The following is a 24,882-nucleotide window of genomic DNA, read 5'->3' as shown; positions in this document are numbered from 1 at the left end:
GACGAGCCATGGGAGCCCCAAGATGAGGTCGTCCCTCAACTCCCGCAGCACCAGGGCGGTGGTCTGACTGCTCATATCTCTTATGGTGATCCTTACATGAGCACGCCCAGACGTGAGCGCGCGGGTCCCACGAGTGGCCAGGAGGACGTCCTCCTCCCAAGGCTCCAGCTCAGCCTCAGGTACCAGGTGGGCGGCGATGTAGGAGTGGCTCGCCGCAGTGTCCACCAGGGCGTGGACAGGTCGCCCGTTGACCAGGACCGGCACATGGATCAGGCCCCCCGCGTTGTCACCTGCTCGTCCCAGCCGGTTTGGTGTTGCCGTCCGCGCTGCCGGGTGCGCCGACGAGTCAGCGTGGCGCGGCGGCAACCCGGGGCGGGTCGGCGACACGTGGTGCGTGGCACCACCGCCTGACGTGACAGGTGGCGGTGGTGCGAGGCCGCGCCCCGCAGGTGGTGCCGGAGTCGCCGAGTGCGCTGACGAGTCAGCGTGGTGCGGCGGCGACCCGGGGCGGGGCGGCGACACATGGTGCGTGGCACCACCGCCTGACATGACAGGTGGCGGTGGTGCGTGGCCGCGCCCCGCAGGTGGTGCCGGAGTCGCCGAGTGCGCTGACGAGTCAGCATGGCGCGGCGGCGACCTGGGGCGGGGCGGCGACACGTGGTGCGTGGCACCACCGCCTGACGTGACAGGTGGCGTTGGTGCGAGGCCGCGCCCCGCAGGTGGTGCCTGAGTCGCCGAGTGCGCTGACATGTCAGGGTGGTGCGGCGGCGACCCGGGGCGGGGCAGCGACCCGTAGTGCGTGGCATCACCGCCTGTCATGGCGGTTGACGAGTGGGTGCGGGCGGGCCTGGTCTCTGGTGACAAGGCCGTGATCTGGGGACAGTAGCCCGCTGGTACGCTGCCCTCTACTTGGCGTTTCCCGCCGGAGAAGTCTCCTGAACGTTGAACTCGCTCCAGCGTAGCGCGGGTAGGGCAATCTCCGTGCCAGTGATATACCACCCCTTGGCAATATCGGCACCTAGGTGGTCGTGTTTGCTGTTCGTTTGCGTGTCGGTTCTGTTGTGCTGCTTGCTCGGGCTGGCGTGCGGCCGTCGGAGGGATGCGGCCCCGCCTCTCGCCCGCCGGTGTAGCGTTTGAAGGTGCCAGGGTTCTGTAGGGCACTACCGCCAGTCGATCTTCCGGTGCTACAGGCTGTGGCCGCGTCGTCACCTGTTGACGTGTCCTTGTCGTGAGTGCCTGTACGTCCCGCTCGATCTCTCTGGCCAACTGCACGAAGTCCTCCAGGTCACGCCCGGTGGCCCCCCTCAGGTGGGGCCGCAGCTCCCGCCTCATCAGCTCGACCACTATTCCTTGGGCCTCGCTCAAATAACCTCCCGTGGCTAGGCGGCGATGGAGCCGCACCTTGGCCCGTATGAAGGCCTCCACGTCCTCGTCGTCGCCTTGCAGGGTGCAGAACAAGGAGCGTCGGCACTGGGCTCGTTCCCGCGTGTCGTCGAACCGGCTCTCCAGCCGAGAAATGATGTCGTCGCATGCCATCTCGCCTTCTCCGACCATGATCCACCAGTCCCGGGCGACCCCTCTAAGCTGGTCACTCACTCGCTCTGTCCACTCATCGAGTGGAACGCCGTAACGGGCCAAACGGTCTCGGCAGGTGCGGCCGAATGCTCCTGGGTCTTCGTGTTCCTGCCCGGCGAACTCGGGAAGACTAATCCCGGCGCCTGCGCGGGCTAGGCCGGCCATGACCGCTACTTGCGTCGGCGAGGTCGCCTTACATTCACACGCCTGGCACATGAATAGTCCGTCCCGGAAAACTAGGAATTCTCGCGCGACTGTACATGTTCGGTGGTGTACCGTGCCGCACTGGTAGCAAGTGGCTAACTCGTCTGACTGTCCGCGGCACTGTGCGGCCCCGCACTCGCCCCCTCGTACGTTCGGTTTCTGCGGCTCCTGTTTTGCGGGTTGGTCACTCTCGTCCCCGGAACGCCCCGCGGCGTCTGTCTCCGCGGTGTGCTTTACCGCCCGCAAGCACGTCTCCCATGGGTCGTCCCCGTTCATGTTGACGTGTGACCTGTCACGCGTTCGCGGCAGACTGTCCGGTCGACGGATCAGGACGTCGATGACAGGGCGCGAGCAGGTAGGGAGGACCGCCTCCCCTCACCCCCGAGTCGGTGTCCCATGCTCGCAAGCCTCCTGTCCCGCGGAAGCCCGGTGATGCGTGCGCGGCTGTGTCCCGGTGACGTCACTCTGCACCGCGCAGGTGTCCTGCGGTTGCAGCGCGCCGTTCCCGCGGTTCCGAGTCGTCACCGATCGCGGTGAGACGCCGTGTAACTGATCCGGCCGTATCTCGCGATGCCGACGTTATCGCGTCGCGGCGAACCCGATCTTCTCGTCTCCCGTTACTATCTCGCCGCGCCGTCTCTCGTCGCTATCTCGCGGCGCCGTATCCCGTGTCCTGGCGCGCCGGCTTCTGCTGCCGCCTTGGCGTGAGACTCGCGTTAAAGATATGAAATAAAATTTAACATTTCTTAAAAGCAAATGTTCCTTATTGAATAGTCCCGAAATGTTGTACGAGTCACAGAACTGAATGTCACTTGCCAGTCTTAGAATTCACTCGTGATAAATTAATTTTGAAGTACTTTAAAATTCGAAAACGTTTAAAAGTTCGCTTTTCGAAAGCCACACTAGTTGTGCGTCAAATGACGCCACCCCCGCTGCCTGTTAAAGTTTTTAATTAAATGTTAGTGTTGAAAAGATCTCAGGGGTTTTAACGGGGTTCGGCCTTGTGGCTGCAAGCAGGGGTGCGCCGTGATTCTAAACTTCCCCGGGCTGTTCTGGCCACCCAGGACGCCTTGTAAATGATTAACACACGAATTACAAAACACTGCACTTTATTCAGCATTGATACACTGATTGGTCCCGGTACTGGCCGAGTCCGTTGTCGGACCGCTGTGACACGCGTATCAAAGAATGTAAACGGTGCGCGCGACCAGGATAGGTTGCAAAGTTATATCAACGGGCTGAAATGATGGACACTCGTCCCTATGTAATAGTCAACAGAAAGACACGGAATTGAGATTGCAACGATCTATGCAGTCACGTTAATACTTAGAGAAAATCCCGTGTTCAGGATGGTTTGCGGTCTAGCCTGCGACGAAATATTAATGTCTTTAAATTTACGTAAAATGCCAGCGGCTGATGTACTCGCTAAAGTCTCTTGGATCGGCAAACTAGTCACTTAAAATACACGTTATAATTTACACTATTAAAATGAAGCAAAGTAAGAGGCGAAAGTTAGTCAGTATTATTCTCAACACTGATAACGAAGGATCTTCGACGATGATGATTAATTGGTTAAAGAGCCGAAAATTGCGTACCACTACTACGCGGTCCTTAAACTGGACATGGAATTACGTATGACACTAAAGTTCCCTGTTGGGATGAATTAATTAAGTTAAAAGTCGCACGTAATATTGTACGACTAAGTTGGGGTCGGCGCCGAGCTGAATAAAAGATTTATAAAGACTTACACTATTGCTGAAATGTTGAAGAGAAGCTAACGTTGATGGCCCGACGTTCGCGGAGCGCCCGACCCCTTCGAGCTCCCGACGGTAACTGAGCGCGAGACCGCCCTGCGGCCTCGCGCCTAAACACGTGGAACGCGGGAAAACCGACCCGGCCAGTTTTGGACTTGAAGACAAGTTACACAACATATGCTTATATTACAATTAGACATAATTTTCCCTTACATGAATCCTTTTTTAAATTGTTATTAATTTAGTTGTTTAATTTAACAGAATAATTATGTGATTAATTAGGCGCATTGCCACACCCGGCCGGGCGCTGTCGTCACTTCGGCGATCGTTGCAGCGCACTTTCCTACACTCGGCGGTTATCACGCTCGGGCGTGTTCGACGCACTTAGGGGCAAGTGTTGTTGTGGCGAACGACCTTAGCGGACCAGAGGGAGCACCGGCGGTTGGCGTCAATTTTATACTTGACAATATTTATAAACAGGTAACAATGAAAATTCTTATTTGTTAGTTGAGCTACGTTCCTAGATTTAAATTCTTCATAAAATTCCGTTTAGGCCGGTATTCCAAGACAATCTGGTTAGTGACACAGCTGCGTTCACGACTTGTTGCACCGGCTTTGGTTGCTCGGTGCGAGAGCTATCCAAACTATCCTCGCAAAATGCACATGCGAACTGGCCATTGCGAAATTTTCGGAACTCGCATACATCAGTGTAAGTCCTATGCTTGCATGTGCCACACTGGTAGCACCGAGCCGTCTCATCAAGCTGTCCGGGACAGCCACCCACCATGCAATTAACACCTGCTGCTCTTCCCACAGTTTTAATGATCTGTTCAACTACTACTAGTGCCGCCAGTTTGCAAGCCTCCAAGAGCCTTACTAAGTTGACGAGACCCTGCAAGGCAAAGGTTAGAAAGTTGCCAGTCCTATTTATATTACCGTGTTATATTTACTTCTTGCAATTACTTTAAATTTTTGACTTTACTTGTCGTCGCCTGGTCGACTAGCCCCTGAAGTGATATTATTTTGCCGGCTACTCAGTGTTCGGTTAAGGGGAGGTCGGGCCGCGTGGCCAAGGGACTTAGTTACCTGAATAATAATTGACACACATGAATACAGTTTCCAGATTCTTTATACACGGTAAACCATACCCTTTACAGGGGGCTGCCACGTTTCCACCTGTGACTGTTTCAGTAGGGCGAAGCCCGGTTCCTCGCACTTATACTGTACTGGAAAAATACGTGACGTCCCGCTCGTGACGAGCATTACCCACGCCGCTAAGACTTGAACTCACTATGACTCGCGCAATAAGCTAACTGTCTGACTGGACAACACAGTGTCCGGGATGGCCCGTAAATCACTGTACACGCAATGGCGAATATCCAGTCCACAAAAGTACTCCGCGACTCGCAAACCTCCAGAGAAACACACACGCGAGAAGAATGACAAACTGCAAACCGCTAGTGAATGACGAGGTGACACACTCGCCTGAATGACAATACTACTGTAAGAAGATAAATTCCTTCTCCTCGGCAAGGCCTGAACTACAGCAAGACACCGCGCCCATTCCACTCTCACCGTCTTGGAGCGATCTCGCAGACACATCCGCTGTCTACCACGCCCAGCTGCCGACTGACTGCTTCCCCACCTGGCGCGCCCTAGTGTCCGCGTCCCTCCCCTCCTCGCGAGCCCGCGGAACACGCTCATTGGTCACAGGCGGAAGCCACGGCCTTGGCGTCCGGTGAACAAGTGAAAACTTATTATACATAATACTTCAAATAATAAAATAAACTATTTACAATAAAGAATGTTAAAGAATATTTACAATAATTAGTCATGTCCGGGTCTTATGTATTTACATTAAATTTCTTCTCTTAATTTTTGCGTGTCGTGGTTTATTTTTGCAAATTGGACATTCGCCGTCGTATGTTCTGTGCTTTTACATTTCTCCCCGGTCATTGTGGTGTACAGTCGGACAGACATCCTATTGTGCGCTGGTCTTAGAGAATTCTTTCCCTTACAGTGTCAGTAATACTCCTCACGGGTGGGAAGTCCCGTATTTTCATTAACATATAAGTGCGCAGAACTGGGCTTCGCCCAATAAAGAAATAGTCACAGGAGGAAACGCGGCAGACCCATGTAAAGTGTTCTTCTTCTTGAGGATAAAGATACAGGAATCTTTATTCAAGTTGTTCTCATTTCAATTCTGGAGACTAAGTCCCTCGGCTACGCGGCCCGGACTCCCCTCTACCGAACCCTGAGTAGCTGGCAGGATGGAAGCATGTCAGGGACTAGTCGACCAGCCTACGACAACGGGCTGTGAAAGCTGGGTCGACACTTGGGTCGATGTCAAACTCTTGCTACATTAAAGTATATTTGTTAATTAAACTGATTATATGGTTATCAATTATTTATCAGTATTACAAAGAGACTATTTATACAAAATATTTTAATTAAAAATATTTGGAGTTATCTTGAAATTTATATCTTGTTGAATAAAGGGCTACATTTTTGAAAAAAAAAATTATTTTATAATTTAACTATTATTTAATACAATACATACTAAAGCAATTGCATTAAAATTTTCCACACACATTTTAACACATAAAAATGACATTTCCATAATTTTATCACAGCTAGGTCTACGATATCTTATATACATAATCTCACAATATTGTTGTAATATGTTAAATAAGTTTGTTAAATTAAAAATTGCCAAATAATTAAAAAGGGGAATTACTATTGTTAGAACTAAATAGAATTATCTTTTTATCTTTTTACTTTTTTTCAAAAATTAATAAATAATACACAAATTTAGGTATCCGAATGTATTTGATAAAGCCTATTTTACTCGTTTGTAAAAAATATATATTTGTGTATTTGTTAATTTAAGTTTCTTTGAACAAAATACTAGAAATTATAATAAATTTAGTTTAAGATTTAAAAAAAATTTGTATTTTTGTTCATAAACTCTACTTGATTTATACCAAAACAAACCAACTTCATTTAAGTCGTGGAGTTAGGAATAGTCATTAAAGTTAACTGAAAAACCGCGAATGAATTACAAGAAATGTGTTGCTTAGTGAAAAAGTTGAAAATTTATTTTAAAAAGAGAGTTAAATTTAAGTAATTTTAGTTAGTCTCATTTTAACAGTGAAATTGGCCTTCAGTTTTTTTGTAACGATAGGAAAAACATTTTTAAATATGGCTTCGTAGTACCAAACTTTCTTATGGCTAGAATGGAAATGTAGGCCAATACGACATACGTGTATTACGGTTAAGTGGCAAGTAGGTATAGATAATACTTATTTTTTATAGATATTGTTTACAGTAATTGTTATTGGATATGCCAATTTTAATATTGATGCGCCAGAACAAATTTTTAACACATGAGTTTTAATTATTTAAACTTTTAAAATTTCTGCTAATGCTGGTGAGAAAATTTAAAATTCCAAAAATTGATTGAATTTTCTTCCAATTTAGCTTTCCCCCTGTGGCAAGGAGTCGCTCTTCTCCACCTTTAGTCTTTCCCTCGGGGCTCGTGTCCTTGCATCTCTCACCTCTGGCATTCCTTGCTCTAGCCCATTCCACTCCTCCCGGTCCTCATTGAGGCCCATCTACAGTTGCAGTGTCCCAACACTAGCCCACATGACCCTCTGACGTCATGCGTGGAGTGTGCCTCCTCCCTGCTCCTTGAAGGGTCCTGCCAAGCAGCCCCAGCACCACAAGCTGAATCTGCTTCGCCCATCGCAGGGTCACCCCTGGGTACTTACATTCGACGTCCTTCTTCATCTCCTGCCATTGCCAGTTAAACGCTTCCCTCGTAATCTTCCTCTTCTGCATGAATCTAACCGCCTTTGTCTTTCCAACATTCAGCGACACCCATTCTCCTCTGTCCATCGTTCTAGCCTACCATATCCGCTTGCATATGTACTCTTCCCCCACCACTGAATCAGTGAAACATTAATTATCGGAACCAACATCGGAATTAATTTTTTTCAGTGTTAGACCATCACTAATACAAACCAATTTAATGGATGGTTTTGGGCAGAGCTGCCTAGTTGGGTTGACATGCCGTGAGGCTGTGCCTGATTTGAAGTACACAGTTGTGTACTTGCGACCTTGCGTACTTCACTTGCCTTTGTGGCGTACTTGACAAGCCCATACAGGTTAAGTGTAGGCCGCTTCAAACATGATAAGCTAGCTAAACAGGTTGATAATTTTTTTCTTCTAATAATCAGTTTTATTGGAACAACAAGGTTTAACTGAAATTAGTATCATTTTAGTAGTGCCATTTGTATTTACAGCAGTTTACTTTATGATTCTATTTTTTCAAATTTTATATCGGTATATACAGGGCCTCTGAGAGAATTTGTGGGCCCCTGGGCAGCTGGGGTAGCAGGCCCACTTCCTTTTTTTTTTTGCATACCACTACTACGTAGGCCTATACCATAAATATATATGGTATCGTAAAATTGCATCCTTCATTTGAACATACATAACGATTTCCTAGTTACACAAAAAAAAAGAGAGCATTGGTATATATTATCTCAGTGCACTTTTACATTGTTAATTCCATTAAAGTACAAATAATAATTAATTTTGATGTATATATTGCTAAAAAAACAAAAAATCTTAAATTGTAATCAGAAATTGCATTATTATATGAGTGTTTAAAATACATAAGTATAATAATTTATTCTGAATGTAAATATTATTAAAATAATATAAAGTAATAATCAATTTTATTACTTCGAAAACATCAAACACACTGAACCACGTTCATTACATTGAAAAATTTGTAATACATATGAATTATTTATAACGTTCCAGGGACGTCGGAACGTTTTCATTAGTGGGGGGCGAACAGATGTATCACACTTACCTCAGTCATAAAGCGGGGGGTCCGGGGGCCCTCCGGAAAAATTTGGAATTTTAGATGCAAAATTGTGCTATTTAATGAGTTTCCGAACCAAAATATTAAATATACCATTCCAAGAATTTGATGACGTAGTATGTATTAAATACTACTCTGACAGTACATGTAGTACAATTTAAATAAAATACCATCCAGGAATTTGCAATCATTTTACAGTATATTGACAATCATAAATTTGATTTTCTAATTAATGTGATCACCAATGCAACGTTTGTAACTACTGGTTGAGAAAAATACTACTACACCAAACATTTATTCTGGGAAAAGGAGGGGTGCGAAATGCCCCGCCCTGCCCCCCCATGCATAACAGCACGGGGGCGACTCGCCCCTGCTGCCCCCCCTGTTCCGACATCCCTGTAACGTTCCCATTTCTGCTACTACGCAAGTATTTTGGTGTGAAATGAATGCTACAAGTACCTACTGCTCGGTTTGGTTATTGGTTATCGACTGTAGTTTTAGGAACACACAAAACATATATATATATATACCTATATATAGTACAAGATGTTTTAATAGCAGGGGGGAAATGTTTTTCCAGCCATTTATTTTCCACTTCCGAGCCGGGCGCCCGGGCCCCTAAGGCTACCGGGCCCCTGGGCATTTGCCCCTTTCATTGTCACGTTGCGCCTGAGCCGAGCGTGCAAGAACCGTCCAACCGCCGTGCGAGAAAATCTTCCGTAATATCAAACAGGTTAAGGCGGGCTTTTCAACTAATTGTTCGTGATTATATTTAAACACATCATTTAAATTAAATTTGCAAAAACTGTAAATAATATTTGAAAATTAAAAAGTATGCAATTTTTGATCAATGTTTTCTTATGACGTTATCACGTAAAATTATCGTCCGCAAACCGACTTTACAGACAACCCCCTTTTTTCCCTTTCAAAATGGTAGTGTTTCGTCATGAAGTGCGCAAGAAGTACTTCACTTGAGATGTCGAGGTGAATGCAGACACGACCGACCCTGCGCTGGTGTCAGGTGTGTTGTCGCAGGCGATGGCCAACGGCGTGTGCATAGAGCAGGACCCAGCGAGGCCTCGGCTGGTTCAGACGGAGATACTGTCCGTGAAGGAGGAGATCAAGGTCAGTGCCGATAGCTGTAATGTTCTACAGTCGCAGGTTTCTTGACAAACATATAGTACCTAAGCAATTGGAAATGGTATTGTTTGAACTTATTAATGTTGTTTAGGTAATTATAAAATTTGACATTTGTGAATGTAAAACATTAATAAACATTTTTGTCATTTTTTTTTTACATCATTTTACTCAGTTTTAAATTATTGTTTTACCGAAATTACAATATGGACCGACTGAAGTACAGTTAGTCTTTTTACTCTTTTTTTTTGTTGGGAAACACATTATATCTTAGTATATTTTAGTATCCTGACATTTGTGAATGTAAAACATTAATAAGCAGGCTAGCATGCTGTCATTTTTTTTTTTACATCATTTTACTCAGTTTTAAATTGTTTTACTGAAATTACTATATGGACAGACTGAAGTACAGTTAGTCTTTTTACTCTTTTTTTTTGTTGGGAAACACATTTTATCTCATAGTACTTAGTATGAATGCACAGTTGTTTGGAGTTTACTGTCAAATACTGGTTTACATTGTATTTAATCACATTAACTTAAGGAAAAAAAATAATAAATGAGTTGTGATTCATTTATCATAGCTATGCCCCTTTATTTTTATTCCTTTGTGAAGTATAACTGTAGGCTTATGTATGTAATATGAAAACTTCTAATACCAAATCATCAGTTAAGGCCTTTTTCACATTTTTGTGTGTGTGTGAAGATATATATATATTTATAAAATTTGACTTAATGATTGCACTCAGGAAACCGCACAGGCTGTAGTTGATTGTCTGGTGTGATGTACGTGGCAGAGTGAAGACGAGGCTGATGGAGTACCCGCTCCGGCCGAGGCAGTCGAGAGCAGGGTGGCGGTGAAGGAAGAGGTAACCGTAGAGGACTTCCAGGCGTGCGAGCAGCTAGCAGCAGCAGCAGCAGCAGCCGCGCTCTCAGGTGTGTATCTGCGGGGAGCACCAGTTCCCATGAAGCAGTGTTGACAACTACTGCAGCCTCGAACTCGCCTGGTCTGCAGCAAGTCACAGTTGTGCCTGGCCAAGACAATCGTTCCTTGCGCATGAAAAATAAGAAATAATTTAAAATTATTTTGGTTGCATGTTGCAGGGGGAGTGCGTCGTTTGCCTTAAACGCATTTTCGAAGCATATTCTCGCATTCCTCATTCCAAACAGGCGTTTGCCCTAAAAGCGTTTGTCCTAAAGGCGTTTGCCCTACAGGCATTTGCCCTACAGGCGTTTGCCCTACAGGTGTTTGCCCTACAGGCGTTTGCCCTACAGGCGTTTGCCCTACAGGCGTTTGTCCTAAAGGCGTTTGCCCTACAGGCATTTGCCCTACAGGCGTTTGCCCTACAGGCGTTTGCCCTAAAAGAAGTTTTTCGACAGTCGTTTGCCCTACAGGCGTTTTCCCTACAGGCGTTTGCCCTACAGGCGTTTGCCCTAAAGGCGTTTGCACAAGATGTTTGATAATCCCATTCGGACCAAGCACCGGCATTTGCCCTAAAGGCGTTTGCCCTAAAAGAAGTTTTTCGACAGTCGTTAGCCCTACAGGCGTTTGCCCTACAGGCGTTTGCCCTAAAGGCGTTTGCACAAGATGTTTGATAATCCCATTCGGACCAAGCACCGGCATTTGCCCTAAAGGCGTTTGCCCTAAAAGAAGTTTTTCGACAGTCGTTTGCCCTACAGGCGTTTGCCCTACAGGCGTTTTCCCTACAGGCGTTTGCCCTACAGGCGTTTGCCCTAAAGGCGTTTGCACAAGATGTTTGATAATCCCATTCGGACCAAGCACCGGCATTTGCCCTAAAGGCGTTTGCCCTAAAAGAAGTTTTTCGACAGTCGTTAGCCCTACAGGCGTTTGCCCTACAGGCGTTTGCCCTAAAAGTTTGCGAATTTTCAATAATCCGAAAATGAATGCTTGCCGGCGTTTGCCCTACAGTCGTTTGCCCTAAAGGCATTTGCCCTAAAGGCGTTTGCCCTACAAGCGTTTGCCCTACGAACCTTTTCGAAGATAGATGTCCTTACGTGTGTCGCCCCTGTTGACAAATGTTGGAACCATTCTCCAAATGAGTACAAAGTACAAAATTCACAAATTAGATGGCAGCACATACGGTTTGCTATCCCAACGTTGAAGTCTAAGAATGCAGCTGGTAATTGAACCTTACAACAGATGAATCTCAGTGACTGGATTGTATTTTTTAAATAATTTTTAACTAAGAGGTTGATGATGTAATATTTTCCAAGGTGGGGGGCGGGGGGTTAACTAGCGAACGAATTAACTTAATTTAATATTGCTGCTATATATAAAAACAAGCGTTAACAAAAGGAGCTTACAAAATTTTATTATCCTTGCCTGCTGGAATTTTCACTTAAAGTCATCCTAAAAACGATGACCCTAAAATAATTTAAGGCAGAAGATTATACATATGAATTTATAAAAACATTTTCAGTGTTTAAAAGTTAGTGTTAAAATAGCCTCCGAGACCTTCATGCCTATTTTCAATTTTTATATAACATGTGCCCAACTGAATCTGTCGTTTTATTAATATGTTTGTAGAGTGCGGTGAAAATACTTCCATCGAGAGTGTGCATATTTTGCTAATTCGCCCAGACCATCTATAGCTTAACCCCTAATAAGTTTTATGGGAACAAGTGAAGAATAATAAAAGACTGATTTTATGTGTGACAGCCAATGAAATGTACAACATTTCAAAATGCATTTAATCATATCATCTATATTGCCACAATATTTGAATGAATGTCATAGGTATGAGTGTAAACTAGGAACAATTTTGATATGTCGTGGAATGTACAATAATGAATTACGTAAATTACACAAAGAAAGATCATTAAATATAACTCTGTTTCAGATGCTAATGAATCAGCAAAAATAGTGCAATTTTAGTTAATATATTTTCAAAACAATTTAGTTTCAAAATTGCTTCGATCTTGTTTTTGAACACTGAATCAACTTCTCTATATTTTTTGCAAGTGAAGATTAGAAAATAATATTTAAAAAAATAATTCTTCGAATTACATAATTTTCAAAATAAACCGTTGCAATTATATTTAGTTAATTACATATTTGTCACATGCCCACAAACAGTCTTACGACTTTAACATATTTATTATTTGGTTAAATGTACGCAATAGGTTTATCCAACCCGACTTGCTTGCCTTGGTCGGCAAATATGTTGGCTGTTTTCTCTGTTAGAACTCTGGGTATCGTGTGTATTGAGTAATGAATTCTTTCTTCACTTCTGCTAATGAAATTTATATACCCACTTTTATACCCATGGGTATAATAGAATATAAAGCATAAATTGGGCGTCGTGCGGGGCGGGCTTACAGGACAGCAAACCATAACAAAAACTGTTAGCATAACAATCATGTATCAAAAATAGTATTAGTTGTGCAAGCGCAGTTCATCTCCACAAATTAAGTTTGTACGTGACTATAATTTTTTTTCTCCTGAGATCGTTTTTAGGTAGATTTCGCAGAGCGACTTACAGAAAATTTCACGATTTTTTCTCCTATCTAGGTCCTATGAATTTCAGAATTTCTAATTGAAGTAAATATGAATGTCTAATGTATTGTTGGATTGGATTTATATCCCATACATATTGTTGAGCCAACAATTAATTTGCAATTTATTGTTACATTCAATATTCTAGAAATATTCATAAGATTTTACATAGTTATTGAAACTTCTGGAATTTTTCAGAAAGTTTTTTTTATATTGGTAGGCTGCACGGCGAAATCTACCTTTCCGACTGGCTGCCATCGGGGATTTTTCATTTATATTTATGGGATATATGATTTGACACTATTATGCACACAGACGCTTCATATCTAAAACAATCTTGTTCAAACGAATGGTTTTTAATTTTTTAATAAGACATTTTTTTTGTGACAGATATCTCAAAGAAAACAAAACCAGTAATTCGACAGAATTCTATACGAGCCTCGTTGCCAAATTTAATGGACGCAAAATAATAAATTACCTACACACAGACACAGCGAGGCTCTTTTCAGCGTAAATGTTACATGGCAGGACAAGATTCAAGAATAGTTTAGCTTGGGAGAAAAGTCCTTTCAAAAAAATGTCAGGTAGGAGCCCTGGTTCAATACACAAGAAAGTCATTCGTAAAAAGATTCGACATGGCACAACTCGGCGTAAACTGGCTTACCAAGGAGATAGTCGGTTGAAACTAAAACGGCGTGATCTCCAATCGACTAAACAAAATGTTGACTATGGATCCTCATCAGGGCAAGTTACTATTGTACAAGGGTGTGATCTTCCTGAAAATGAACTATTATGTAAGTGTGAACATTACATCGCGTCACTGCAAGTCAGTTTGGAAGAAAGAAGGAATATTGTGGAACAAACAAATATGCATACAATCCCGCAAGGAAAGTCGTTCTGTGTGCGGTGGGCTAAAGTCACATTATTATTATTATTATTATTATTATTATTATTATTATTATTATTATTATTATTATTATTATTATTGAGAAATACCATTACGTATCTTCATTATTTTATTTTGGAAATATAAGTGGAATCCACTATGGAAATATGGGAAATATTATGAATGTATTTAAATATATATTATATTACGGATATAGCCTATTTTAAGAATCATGCCAACCAATTACTATTATCGGCCAACTCTTATAACTGAACGTCAAAATGATATAACACAAACATTACAAACTAAATGCAAATTATGGAAAACCCAGAACAAAACGAACTAGAATACTTCTTCATTGTGTACTTCAGCTGTATGTTGTGTATACATTCCAGAATAAAATAGTATGAACAATGTGTAGGAGTTTAATCGCATTAGTACTATTATGGTAATTAAGAAAATGTTTAACAGCTAGTATTCGCATTATTTACCTATATGATCGTAATATTTTAAGTAATCATAGCGTAATGCGCGTCTGACAGCTGAAATTTAAATAAGCAAAGCCCCGGAAAAAAAAATTGAACCTTTTTCCAGCGATATTTTTGTTAAATCGCCAATACTGTTTTTTTATTATACGATTTCTTTTTTTGGTCGAAGACCTTACATCATCTAATGTTCCGAAATATTTTACAGAAAAAAAATATTCGATAACATTGAACTTAGTGCAGGGAACCATCTGTTTGTGAATCTAGGAAGTTCATACCACATGAATTCCCACCAAATCTTATATAGGCTTACATAGGTGCCATCTAGCGATGGTTTTGTAAACTTTGCATTTAGAGGGAAAACATTTATTTAGGTACTGCCACCTGCGGAGGAAATATAAACTACGAGAACACTGTTTGAATGGATACATAATTGAAAAAACCTACATTACCCAAAATAACCTAAGCTTCGTTTACCCTAAAGTCATTTGCCCTACAGGCGTTAGCCCTAAAGGCATTTGCCCTACAGGCGTTTGCCCTACAGGCGTTTGCCCTACAGGCATTTGCCCTAAAGGCGTTTGCACAAAATGTTTGATAATCCCATTCGGACCAAGCTCCGGCATTTTCCCTAAAGGCGTTTGCCCTAAAATAAGTTTTTCGACAGTCGTTTGCCCTACAGACGTCTGCCCTACAGGCGTCTGCCCTAAAAGTTGGTGTGGTTTCGTTAATCCAAAAAAAAAAGTGCTTGCCGGCGTTTACCCTACAGTCGTTTGCACTAAACGGCATTTGCCCTAAAGTCGTTTGCCCTACAGGCATTTGCCCTACGTTTAGGGCAAACGCCTGTAGGGCAAACAATGTGTACCCGTTGCAGGTAGTTGGTTGAAAAAGACTGTCTAGGACTACTAATTTACCAAAAACCGTTACTGATTTGTTTTTGTATAAAAGAGTTGAAATAAAACTTGTAAATATTTCTTCTCTGGTGAAAAATTACGTGTCCGTTACACGATGTGACCAAAAGAAAACGCCCACTTTTGCCTATCACGCCTCACAAAGGGAAAGAGTGTCACCGAGGTTCCGAAGCTCGGAAGTAGGTCCCGGTGACCACCTGTTCACCCTGGCCTCCGCCTTTACGTCTGGGGCCTAAACTTTTAGTCGCAAACGTGCGTAAATTGAAAGAAAGAAACAAAGTAGAAGTACATTAACTGCGGCACGGCCCTGACCCCAGACGTGAAATTGTCCGCCTCTATTCGCTCATAATATTTTTCAGTGAGCCACCGCCCCGCGTAGTACTTGAACGACCGACGGGGCTACGCAACTGCCTGCAGCCACGCAGGAAAGGGGCGGAAGCGGACCTCACCACGCAGTCACAACACAGCTCTTACATACGAGGACACAGTGCCACATTAATACATTACCCTCGCATCAAGGTGTTTCTGTAAAAATAAAACATTCAAATCACAAAGCCCTTTCTGATTGGCTGCCACTAAACCTTGATATATTTGCAGCTTCCTGTGGGAGCTAACACCTGCCTTTTTCTCATAATGAGATATACCCTCTTTTATCACATAATCGTCTTACGCGCGTAATCATCGCACCCATATTTTAGGGCGAAAATTTGGATTAACAAAAAAACCTCTCGCGTAAAGGTCGCATGATGTGTTTGGTCCCGCTATTAGATGCCAAGCGTTTTGTGTAGGTATCTTTTCCGTATAAAACGATGTATTTTAAAGTATAAATATAATATTTATTCAGAAATTACCGCGTACCTATTTCAATAACGGAAATGCGAAGCTGTCTGATGTGTAAATTTTATTTTAAAGACTTTTTAAACGTTATAATCTTCATTGTTTGTTTGTGTCGCCGCAGTGTACCGCTTACAAAAATGTAGCCAGCGCTCGTTGCAATCATTACTGTTTGGTTATGTTGCTTCCCGTATAGAGCGCGCACACGTAGTAGAATATCGATAATCTCACCGATTGCATGCAATGCGCGCTCTCTATGCGGAACCGAGTTAACTGCATTTGATATCCCGCTCACTCGTGGTATTTACTGCGGTAGTTATGCGTTCGTTCGGCTTGCATTTGGATCACAGATTTTGTTTTTCTATTTAAAGTTGAAGAAAGGTTGTTGTTGCATGACTTATTAAATTAAATTGTTTGGCGTACTCTTTTATACTTCACTTTGTAAATAAAGGTACTTTCCATGAATGGGGTTTGTTTTTATAAATACTTTATTTAACCAAAAAATTTTTTTTCCGCCTAATTGTCACACCCCTACTTTTCAAACTTGATTTTAGAATAAAATGTGCGGCGATTATGCAAGAAAACACTGTATACACAGGAAGAAAGCACCAAAAGTCTCTGTAACTGATAAACTGTCTGGAATATTGGCACCGCCACAGAGGAGATAAGAACCAGTGGCGAAATCAGCTGTGCACACCCTAACTCGCTGTGTTGACACATCGTAGGCTAGCCGCCATTTTTGTGGCAAGTATAATTCTGGCGTTGGTATAGCGTTTTAAACTTTGGGATGCTGCAGAGATCAGTTTTATGAAAATGAAAGAGTTTCGTAAATGTTTTGGAGCCACTTGGTGCTTTGCACCAAACTGTCCAAACAACAGTGGTCAACCTGAAAAAAAAACTTCTTCAGAATTCCTATAGATGAAATACTGTAAGTAAAAATAACGTGTCAACCTAGTACCTATAAGTTATGCAATGTTGATTCCACAACTTGCAAAATGTGGCTGTTACTTTTCTTCTTCAATTTGTTATTAATTATCAGTAATATTTTAGAGTATAATGTGGGATTGTTAACTTATGCAGTAAACAAATATAGGAATTATCGCGATTAAAATTGGCCTAGCGTGTTAAAATAAAATAGCTGCTTATAGACCTATAAGTGTTCGAGTAAAACCATCAGAGTGCTTTAAAACATTAGTGATGGACTAAAATTTTCATTTATACCGTATATACTCGTGTATAGCGCGCCCTTTTTTCCCCTCAAGTAAAGGAAAAAAATAAGGATGCGCGCTATACACGGAAAAAAAAATTTTGGGGTGGGGGGGAGGCGGGGAGGAGTGGAAGTCGTTAACTGCCGGGTGACGGGTGACGTTTCTGGCCAGCCCCCACACATACGCACAAGCAACAAGGCCTCTGTTTCACACACACACACACACACACGTGCGCGCGCAAGCTCGCACATCATGGTCTCTTGTTTATTTTTAGACCTCCCCCCTTTTCAGATAGCCAGCTCAGAAGTAGTAAAAAGAGAGAGAGAGAAAGAGAGAATGTTGTCACCAGTTCCCTCCCCCCCCCCCCCCCCCCCCACGGCCAGCTTCTTCGCTTCCTCCATTCCTCACCGGTGAGTCATCAAGTTCTCCGTGCCAGCTTAGCAACGTAGCTCGGCACGCCTCCCTCTTCCTTCCTTCCACGTACCAGTTGTGACGATATAGCGCTTCATTATCTTCCGTTTAGACAGCAGAGTTTATGTATTTTCCTGACGCATCACCACACATCAATTTAAATACTTTTTTCATGTGAGTACATATAGTGTTGAGTAATGATTTCATAACATTGAAACATAATCAGTTGTTACCTAACCTAAGGTAAACCTAACCAAACATAATTGTAACCTAATAAACCTTATCCCAATGTAATCTAACCTTATCATACTTAACAAATGAGGGTAAATGTTCCGTATTGCGTATCCAGGTGTATCCAGATATATCTATGATCCTGATGGCATGATCCTGTACAACTGAACCTGTGGTACATGATGCTTTTTTTTAGCAGTGGGGATGAGCGTAGTGCAGACGCATTTTACAGCGCGAAAGCTGATATAAAAAATAAATTATTTGTAAGATAAATTACATCAGGTTTCGCGCTACACCTCAGCGCTACGTGTCTCTCCCACTGCTAAAGAAAAAATAAGCATCATGTACCACAGGGTCAGCTGTACAAGACCGTGCCATCAGAATCGTACCATCAGGACCACAGGGTTAACTTGGATACGCAATACGGAACTTTCACCCAAATGAGATTAAGTTAGTTCTTTAGTAAAAACAGGGAAATTTTTTTTCAAGACTTTTGCACGAGATGTTTTTCCTGATATTTAGTATATAATTTCAATTTATTGCAACAGGTTGACTACCTACTGTCCTAGAACTAGGCCTAATACTTTCCATGCTTTACTCACTTAGGTACGTACCAAAAGAAAGGAATGATTAGTGTGCACGTCATTTTTGTATTTTTTTTTTTTTTTTAATATTTATGGAGGATCAAATGCAACAAATTTGATAAGTTGCCTAAATAAATTCGTAAGTTGCCTATGCAAACACGCCGTCACATATGGACAAATAGGCTCGTCACTTAATTAAACACGCTCTAACACAACAAAAAATTAACGTCTCATAATACTTCACCACTAGCCAATCTACGCATGAATCGTAACAGAATGCATTCGTTACGTATGGTCCACGCATTTAACTGACGTCGACCGGGGTTACGCCCTCCCTAAGCCCATTGTGCCTCATGCCGTCGCCACCCCTCTCCTCCCACCCCCAACCCTCTATTCAAACCTCCCGCCCTTGTAAGGGGGGGGGGGGGTTTTCGGATGGACGAAACGGAGTAATTTGGGCGCCACCACGTGGAAGGGCACGTGGACCCGGCTACGAACTCTCGGCTCAGGGTCGTGACATGACCCGTGTGGGGCTAGGCTAATTTCCCCCCCTCGTGCGTCGTGTTCGTGGGCTCTTGAGGCGTCCCACAAGCCTCGGAACTCAGGGAATTATACACGTGACCACTGAACCACACATTCTGAGCTAGTGATTTTATTACCAGCGAACTTGCACAGGCGAATTATTACACGGCACGTTACAAAAATGTTAAAAGAGTTTTACTTAAAGTACTAAAAAACACAGTTGCAGGTGATAACCAGTTTATAGGCTGACCAGGTCACCGCGTGGCCTGGCCTCGATAGTCAATCACGTATTACCTCCCGCCCCGTGCGTGTGTGTGTGTGTGTGTTGGGCGCCCGGCAAGAGGCGGTGCTACAGTCGGTGCGACGACCCCTTTCTTTTATTAAAATAAACATAATGTATAAACCTTTTTTGTAATAAAATATCCCTAATTGTCACGCCTCAAGTTTTAGTAAGTAAGGACGGCGCAGCGCCCCATGCGGGCATCCGCAGAAATACCCACCAATAGTTTTTAAACTTAAATAAGAAATAACACCATAACTAAAGGTTGTTAATTATAAATAAGTGTACTTAAATTATGTTTGTTTTTTAAATAATATTTGTTTGATTAAGTATGTTACCGGACGGCTGCCCGGTAACAAAGCGGGAACTTAACCCTTCCCGGCGGCCATGATACTCTGGTCTCGTCAGTCTGTTTCCGTTTGCCGCCTGGAGTAGGAGCGGCCCGCGCACCTCGTCGACTTCATCTCTTTTGTTCACTGATCCATTAGTTTCCGTTGCATCTTTAAATAAATCTAAAACCTTTTAATTTCTTCGAGGCCTGCTCCAGGTGGTAGACTCTTTCTCATAAATATTTGTTTTCCGTTTACGGATATTTCGTACGCGTAATACGTGATTGACTATCGAGGCCAGGCCACGCGGTGACCTGGTCAGCCTATAAACTGGTTAGCACCCGCAACGGTGTTTTTTAGTACTTTACGTAAAACTCTTTTAACATTTTTGTAACGTGTCTTGTAATAATTCGCCTGTGCAAGTTCACTGGTAATAAAATCACTAGCTTAAAATGTGTGGTTCAGTGGTCACGTGTATAATTCCCTGAGTTCCGAGGCGTGTGGGATGCCTCAAGAGCCCACGAACACGACGCACGAGGGGGGAAATTAGCCTAGCCCCACACGGGTCACGTCACGGCACTGAGCCGAGAGTTCGTAGCCGGGTCCACGTCCCCTTCCACGTGGTGGCGCCCAAATTACTCCTTTTTGTCCGTCCAAAAACCCCCCCTTAATGGCAAATTGAATATAATTATGTGTCGAGTGGAAATTTTACGAAATAATTATCCATACTTAAGGAAAATGTAGCATTCAACATGTGTTTATGAGCAGCGCAAACGCCACAAACATGGCGGCCAACTTTTCGACTGTCTGCTGTCGAGTTCGCCAAGATCAAAGAGACTGCGCCTCTATTTCGTCTCTGGTTCACTTATATACTCTATGGCACCGCCGTGCTGTGCTCCTGTTGTCACACACTCTTCTGGTGTAATGTAAATGTCCCCTTAAAAAATATACTTTAGGAGCCTGGTGGATCTTTTAGTTTTTTAGTACAAAAAAAATAACAAATGTAATTTCGTCTATATATATCTGTGCCTCTATATTTATTTAACTTTTCATTAAGTTTAACATAAACCAACAAAACATGATTTCAGTAAACAGGTTAAAAAGTAACTTAACTTACGTATATGTTTTGCCAAATATATTAAAATTATAACATTTGCTATATGGGTTGGCAAACGTATTAAAACTATAACATTTGATGTATGGGCCGGTCCTAATAATTAAAAAATTATTATTAGGTGTCCTTTGACATAGTTAAACAGAATAAGAAACAATAAAAAGTAAAAATAAACAATCCCAGAGTTTTAATTCTTAGTGCTTAGAGTTATTAAAGACTGGTAAGTAATAGTTTCGGATGTTTCAGTCTCTTCAAAGTAGTAATCTAATTGTCGTGCTGTAGACATCACTGAGAATTTGGAAGTATGGAGATTTGAAATTAGCTGGCCGAAGGTGATGTGTTGCGGGCTACCAGGGCGCCCTAGCCGTCTTGGGTCCCCGAGGAAGGGAAAAAGGGTGCGGTCTTCATGCCCGCTCCAGGCTCTTGAACTCTGTCTGTGAACAGGCCCAAATACAACATGGTCAGAACTGTTCACAGACAGTCAGTAAATGGGCAAAAGTGGCCACCAAAAACGGTGATGGTCTGAGAATAAAAATGTTGGCAAAAGCTCACCAAACAGGGAGTGGCTCCTAGCATTCCGGAAGGCAGCCCGTCAGGATGCGAGGCGAAGACAAGCGCCGAACACGCGCGGTTGCCGCGGACGCTTCCATAAATTGGGATGATTAGGAAGTTAGCAAGGTATAACAAATTTCTACTAGACACACAGACTGACTTATTACTGGTTAATATAAAAATTAGGGAAAACATCCCTTGACTAGCCGACTACATTTTCGTATGATGACCGACAGAAGTCTTGCTGGCCGATGATTCGAGGTGGTCAGTCTGCTAGCGTGGCACGGAGTGCCTACGTGGTGGGAACAACACTTATTTAAAATAGGAGCTTGATTTCAAAAGAATGGTGGGGGGGGGGGGGGGGGGGGGGGGTTCGGCTTCTGGGCCGAAAAGTTCCGAAGATTTCCGAGTGGATAGCAAAGAAACATCTGCATCAATATCTTGATTTCGTCGTTAGCGGAGCGCCATCTCTTGGGTGGTGGTAGAAACAGAACACAAATCGACTTTGTGCAACTGGCACAAGTACACTGCTAAAACAAGGGGGCTTATGGAAGGGACTGGTGTAGCTATTTGGCAGCTCGCAAAATAACTACAGGGCACTGCTGCAAAACAATATCTCACTTCTATTTTTAAATTATCATAAGAACTCCCAAGTTATATTTGTCTACTATTCTTTTTGTGTAGGTTTATAATTTTGGAAATAACTTTTTGATCTTAACATGTACAATTGTATACATATATGCAGTAATATAAGATAATACAATTTCTCTTGCCTGACATATTTTGTTACAAAACTTATAATATTATATTTTTTAATTACTTTTTATAGGGTGCAAGGAAAGCAGCGAATGGCTGTCTATGGATGAAGAGCAGACTGAGGATGAAAAAAACTCAACTTTATCAGTTTGTGTGAATAACCGTTTATTACATCAACAATCATGTTCTTCATTTCAGTCAAGTCATTTGAAGACTCTGGGATTGAATGTGGGGAGGCGTACCCAAGGATTGAAGCAATTGTTGAATCACAAGATGTGTCCAGGTGTGATTGATAATAATACTAATGCAAAACACAAAGTAGGGAGATCCTTATCATTTTCACAATGTTCTGCTAAGTTCAGTACAAATAGTTACCTTAAGATACATACGAGAATACACACAGGTGAAAAGCCGTTTTCATGTTCATTGTGTTCTTCTAAGTTCACTGGAAAGAGTTCACTTAAAGTTCATGTAAGAAAACACACTGTTGAAAAGCCATTCTCATGTTCATTATGTTCTGCTAAGTTCAGTACGAATAATTACATTAAGGTTCATATGAGAATACACACAGGTGAAAAACCATTCTCATGTTTATTTTGCGATGCTAAGTTCATAAAAAATAGTTACCTTACAATACATATGAGAAAGCACACTGGCGAAAAGCCATTCACATGTTCACTTTGTTCTTTGAAGTTCACTCGAAAGTATAGTTTGATTGTACACCTCAGAAAACACACGGGTGAGATGCCATTCTCGTGTTCTTTATGTTCTGCTAAGTTCGCAATAAAGAGATATTTGATTCTACACATCAGAACACACACTGGTGAAAAGCCATTCTCATGTTCATTGTGTTCTTCTAAGTTCATTGAAAAGAGTGCACTTAAGGTTCATGTAAGAAAACACACTGGTGAAAAGCCATTCTCATGTTCATTATGTTCTTCTAAGTTCAGTACAAATAGTGACCTTAAGATACATACGAGAATACACACAGGTGAAAAGCCATTTTCATGTTCATTGTGTTCTTCTAATTTCATTTCTAAAAGTTACCTTAAGGTACATATGAAAATACACACAGGTGAAAAGCCATTTTCATGTTCATTGTGTTCTTCAAAGTTCATTGAAAAGAGTGCACTTAAGGTTCATGTAAGAAAACACACTGGTGAAAAGCCATTCTCATGTTCATTATGTTCTTCTAAGTTCAGTTCTAAAAGATACCTTAAGGGACATATGAAAATACACACAGGTAAAAAGCCATTTTCATGTTCATTGTGTTCTTCTAAGTTCATTGAAAAGAGTGCACTTAAAGTTCATGTAAGAAAACACACTGGTGAAAAGCCATTCTCATGTTCATTATGTTCTGCTAAGTTCAGTACAAATAGTTACCTTAAGATACATACGAGAATACACACAGGTGAAAAGCCATTTTCATGTTCATTGTGTTCTTCAAAGTTCATTGAAAAGAGTGCACTTAAGGTGCATGTAAGAAAACACACTGGTGAGAAGCCATTCTCATGTTTATTTTGTTCTGCTAAGTTCAGTGAAAAGCGTTCACTTGGTAGGCATCTAAAAACTCATGGATGAAAATACATTCTCATGTTCCCTTAAGTGCATTGAAAATAATGAACTTACTAAACATAAGAGAAAAATCACTGGTTTTAAGCCACTCTCATGTGCAAATTGTTTAGCTAAATTTTGTGAAAGGAGTTTGTTTAGTAAGCATCTAATTAAACCTATGGGTGTGAAGCCTTACTGATGTTAAATTTTTTCTACTAGTTTCAGTGAAAATATCTTAGAAGGCCTATAAAAAAAACATCCAGGTGAACTGCATTCTCATATTAAAATTTTCTTCTAAGTATGCTAAACAGTGTACTTTGAATCTTCTCTTGTGTACACACAATTGTAAAAAGAAATTCTGTGTTTATTATACTCTCCGGCATTCATTTCAATGAATTATTTGATTATTTACCTTTTGATTCACCAGCAAGAAGCCATTTAATTTTATTTTGTTGTAATTACTTAAATAATGTAGTTCTTGAAATAAATAATGTAAGAAGTACTTTAAAAGTGGTTTATGTGTTTATAATGTTATGCTAGGTTTACCGAAAGTTAAGATTTAAAATTTACAATATAAGAACACAAACTGTTTATTCAACATTCTGTTTGTTAAGTCGTTTAAAGTTTCGTCAAAGAATTGTCATCAATGGACAATCGGAACAGGCATAGGTGAGACGGCACTTGAGAGATGATAATGTTCTGCCTGCATTCAGTTGTGAGCTGGTTGTTGACTTGTACCTGATGAGTTGATAACTGATGTGTATCATTTGTTAAGCTGTGTTCTCCTCAGAGACATCCAGGTGTGCACCTACATAGTATTTCACATGTACAACCAATTAATTAAATATATTGTTAAAAACAATATAACTCCCTAACATGAATATAGTTGAATAAAACATATTTGTACAAATTTTACTGAACCTTTTATTTATTTTATATATGTATATTCTAGACTATCAGGCTAACATTTACACCTTAGAAAAAAAAAGGACGGGCCTGTAGGGAAGTGGCAGATTTCAGATGGTTTTGAAGTACAATGTTTTACAATATTAGACATAAATCGAACCTCTTTTTTTTATGTATATTGTATATATATTTAAAGACACCACAACAAAAGTATGTAAAAATGTAAAAAGGAGGAGCTTATGTC

At 41.9% G+C, this 24,882-nt stretch overlaps 1 protein-coding gene across 8 annotated transcripts; it reads left to right on the top strand.

The window, feature by feature from the left end:
- Positions 1–6,569: 6,569 nt before the first annotated feature.
- Positions 6,570–24,647, top strand: LOC134538526 (gastrula zinc finger protein XlCGF57.1-like). 8 transcript variants are annotated; one of them, XM_063379930.1, is made up of 4 exons: positions 6,570–6,818; positions 9,463–9,552; positions 10,359–10,497; positions 15,717–17,744. In XM_063379930.1, exons 2-4 carry the CDS (start codon positions 9,466–9,468, stop codon positions 15,734–15,736), a joined length of 246 nt encoding a protein of 81 aa, XP_063236000.1. In that variant the 5' UTR covers positions 6,570–6,818; positions 9,463–9,465; the 3' UTR covers positions 15,737–17,744. The 8 variants fall into 8 exon arrangements, with proteins under 8 accessions (XP_063236000.1, XP_063235996.1, XP_063235997.1 ...); XM_063379926.1 differs by lacking the exon at positions 15,717–17,744 and adding an exon at positions 22,252–24,647 and having other exon boundaries at positions 6,576–6,818; XM_063379927.1 differs by lacking the exon at positions 15,717–17,744 and adding an exon at positions 22,252–24,647 and having other exon boundaries at positions 6,576–6,822.
- Positions 24,648–24,882: the final 235 nt, after the last annotated feature.

Source organism: Bacillus rossius, chromosome 13 (genome assembly GCF_032445375.1).
Source record: "Bacillus rossius redtenbacheri isolate Brsri chromosome 13, Brsri_v3, whole genome shotgun sequence".
Taxonomy (NCBI): domain Eukaryota; kingdom Metazoa; phylum Arthropoda; class Insecta; order Phasmatodea; family Bacillidae; genus Bacillus; species Bacillus rossius.
Note: the sequence above shows the minus strand (reverse complement) of the source record. Positions and strands in the feature narration are given on the sequence as shown.

Coding starts and splice junctions, on each gene's coding strand:
- LOC134538526 (XM_063379923.1), top strand. Junction 9,553..10,358: donor CCGTGAAGGAGGAGATCAAG/GTCAGTGCCGAT, acceptor TGTACGTGGCAG/AGTGAAGACGAGGCTGATGG. Junction 10,498..22,251: donor AGCAGCAGCCGCGCTCTCAG/GTGTGTATCTGC, acceptor TACTTTTTATAG/GGTGCAAGGAAAGCAGCGAA.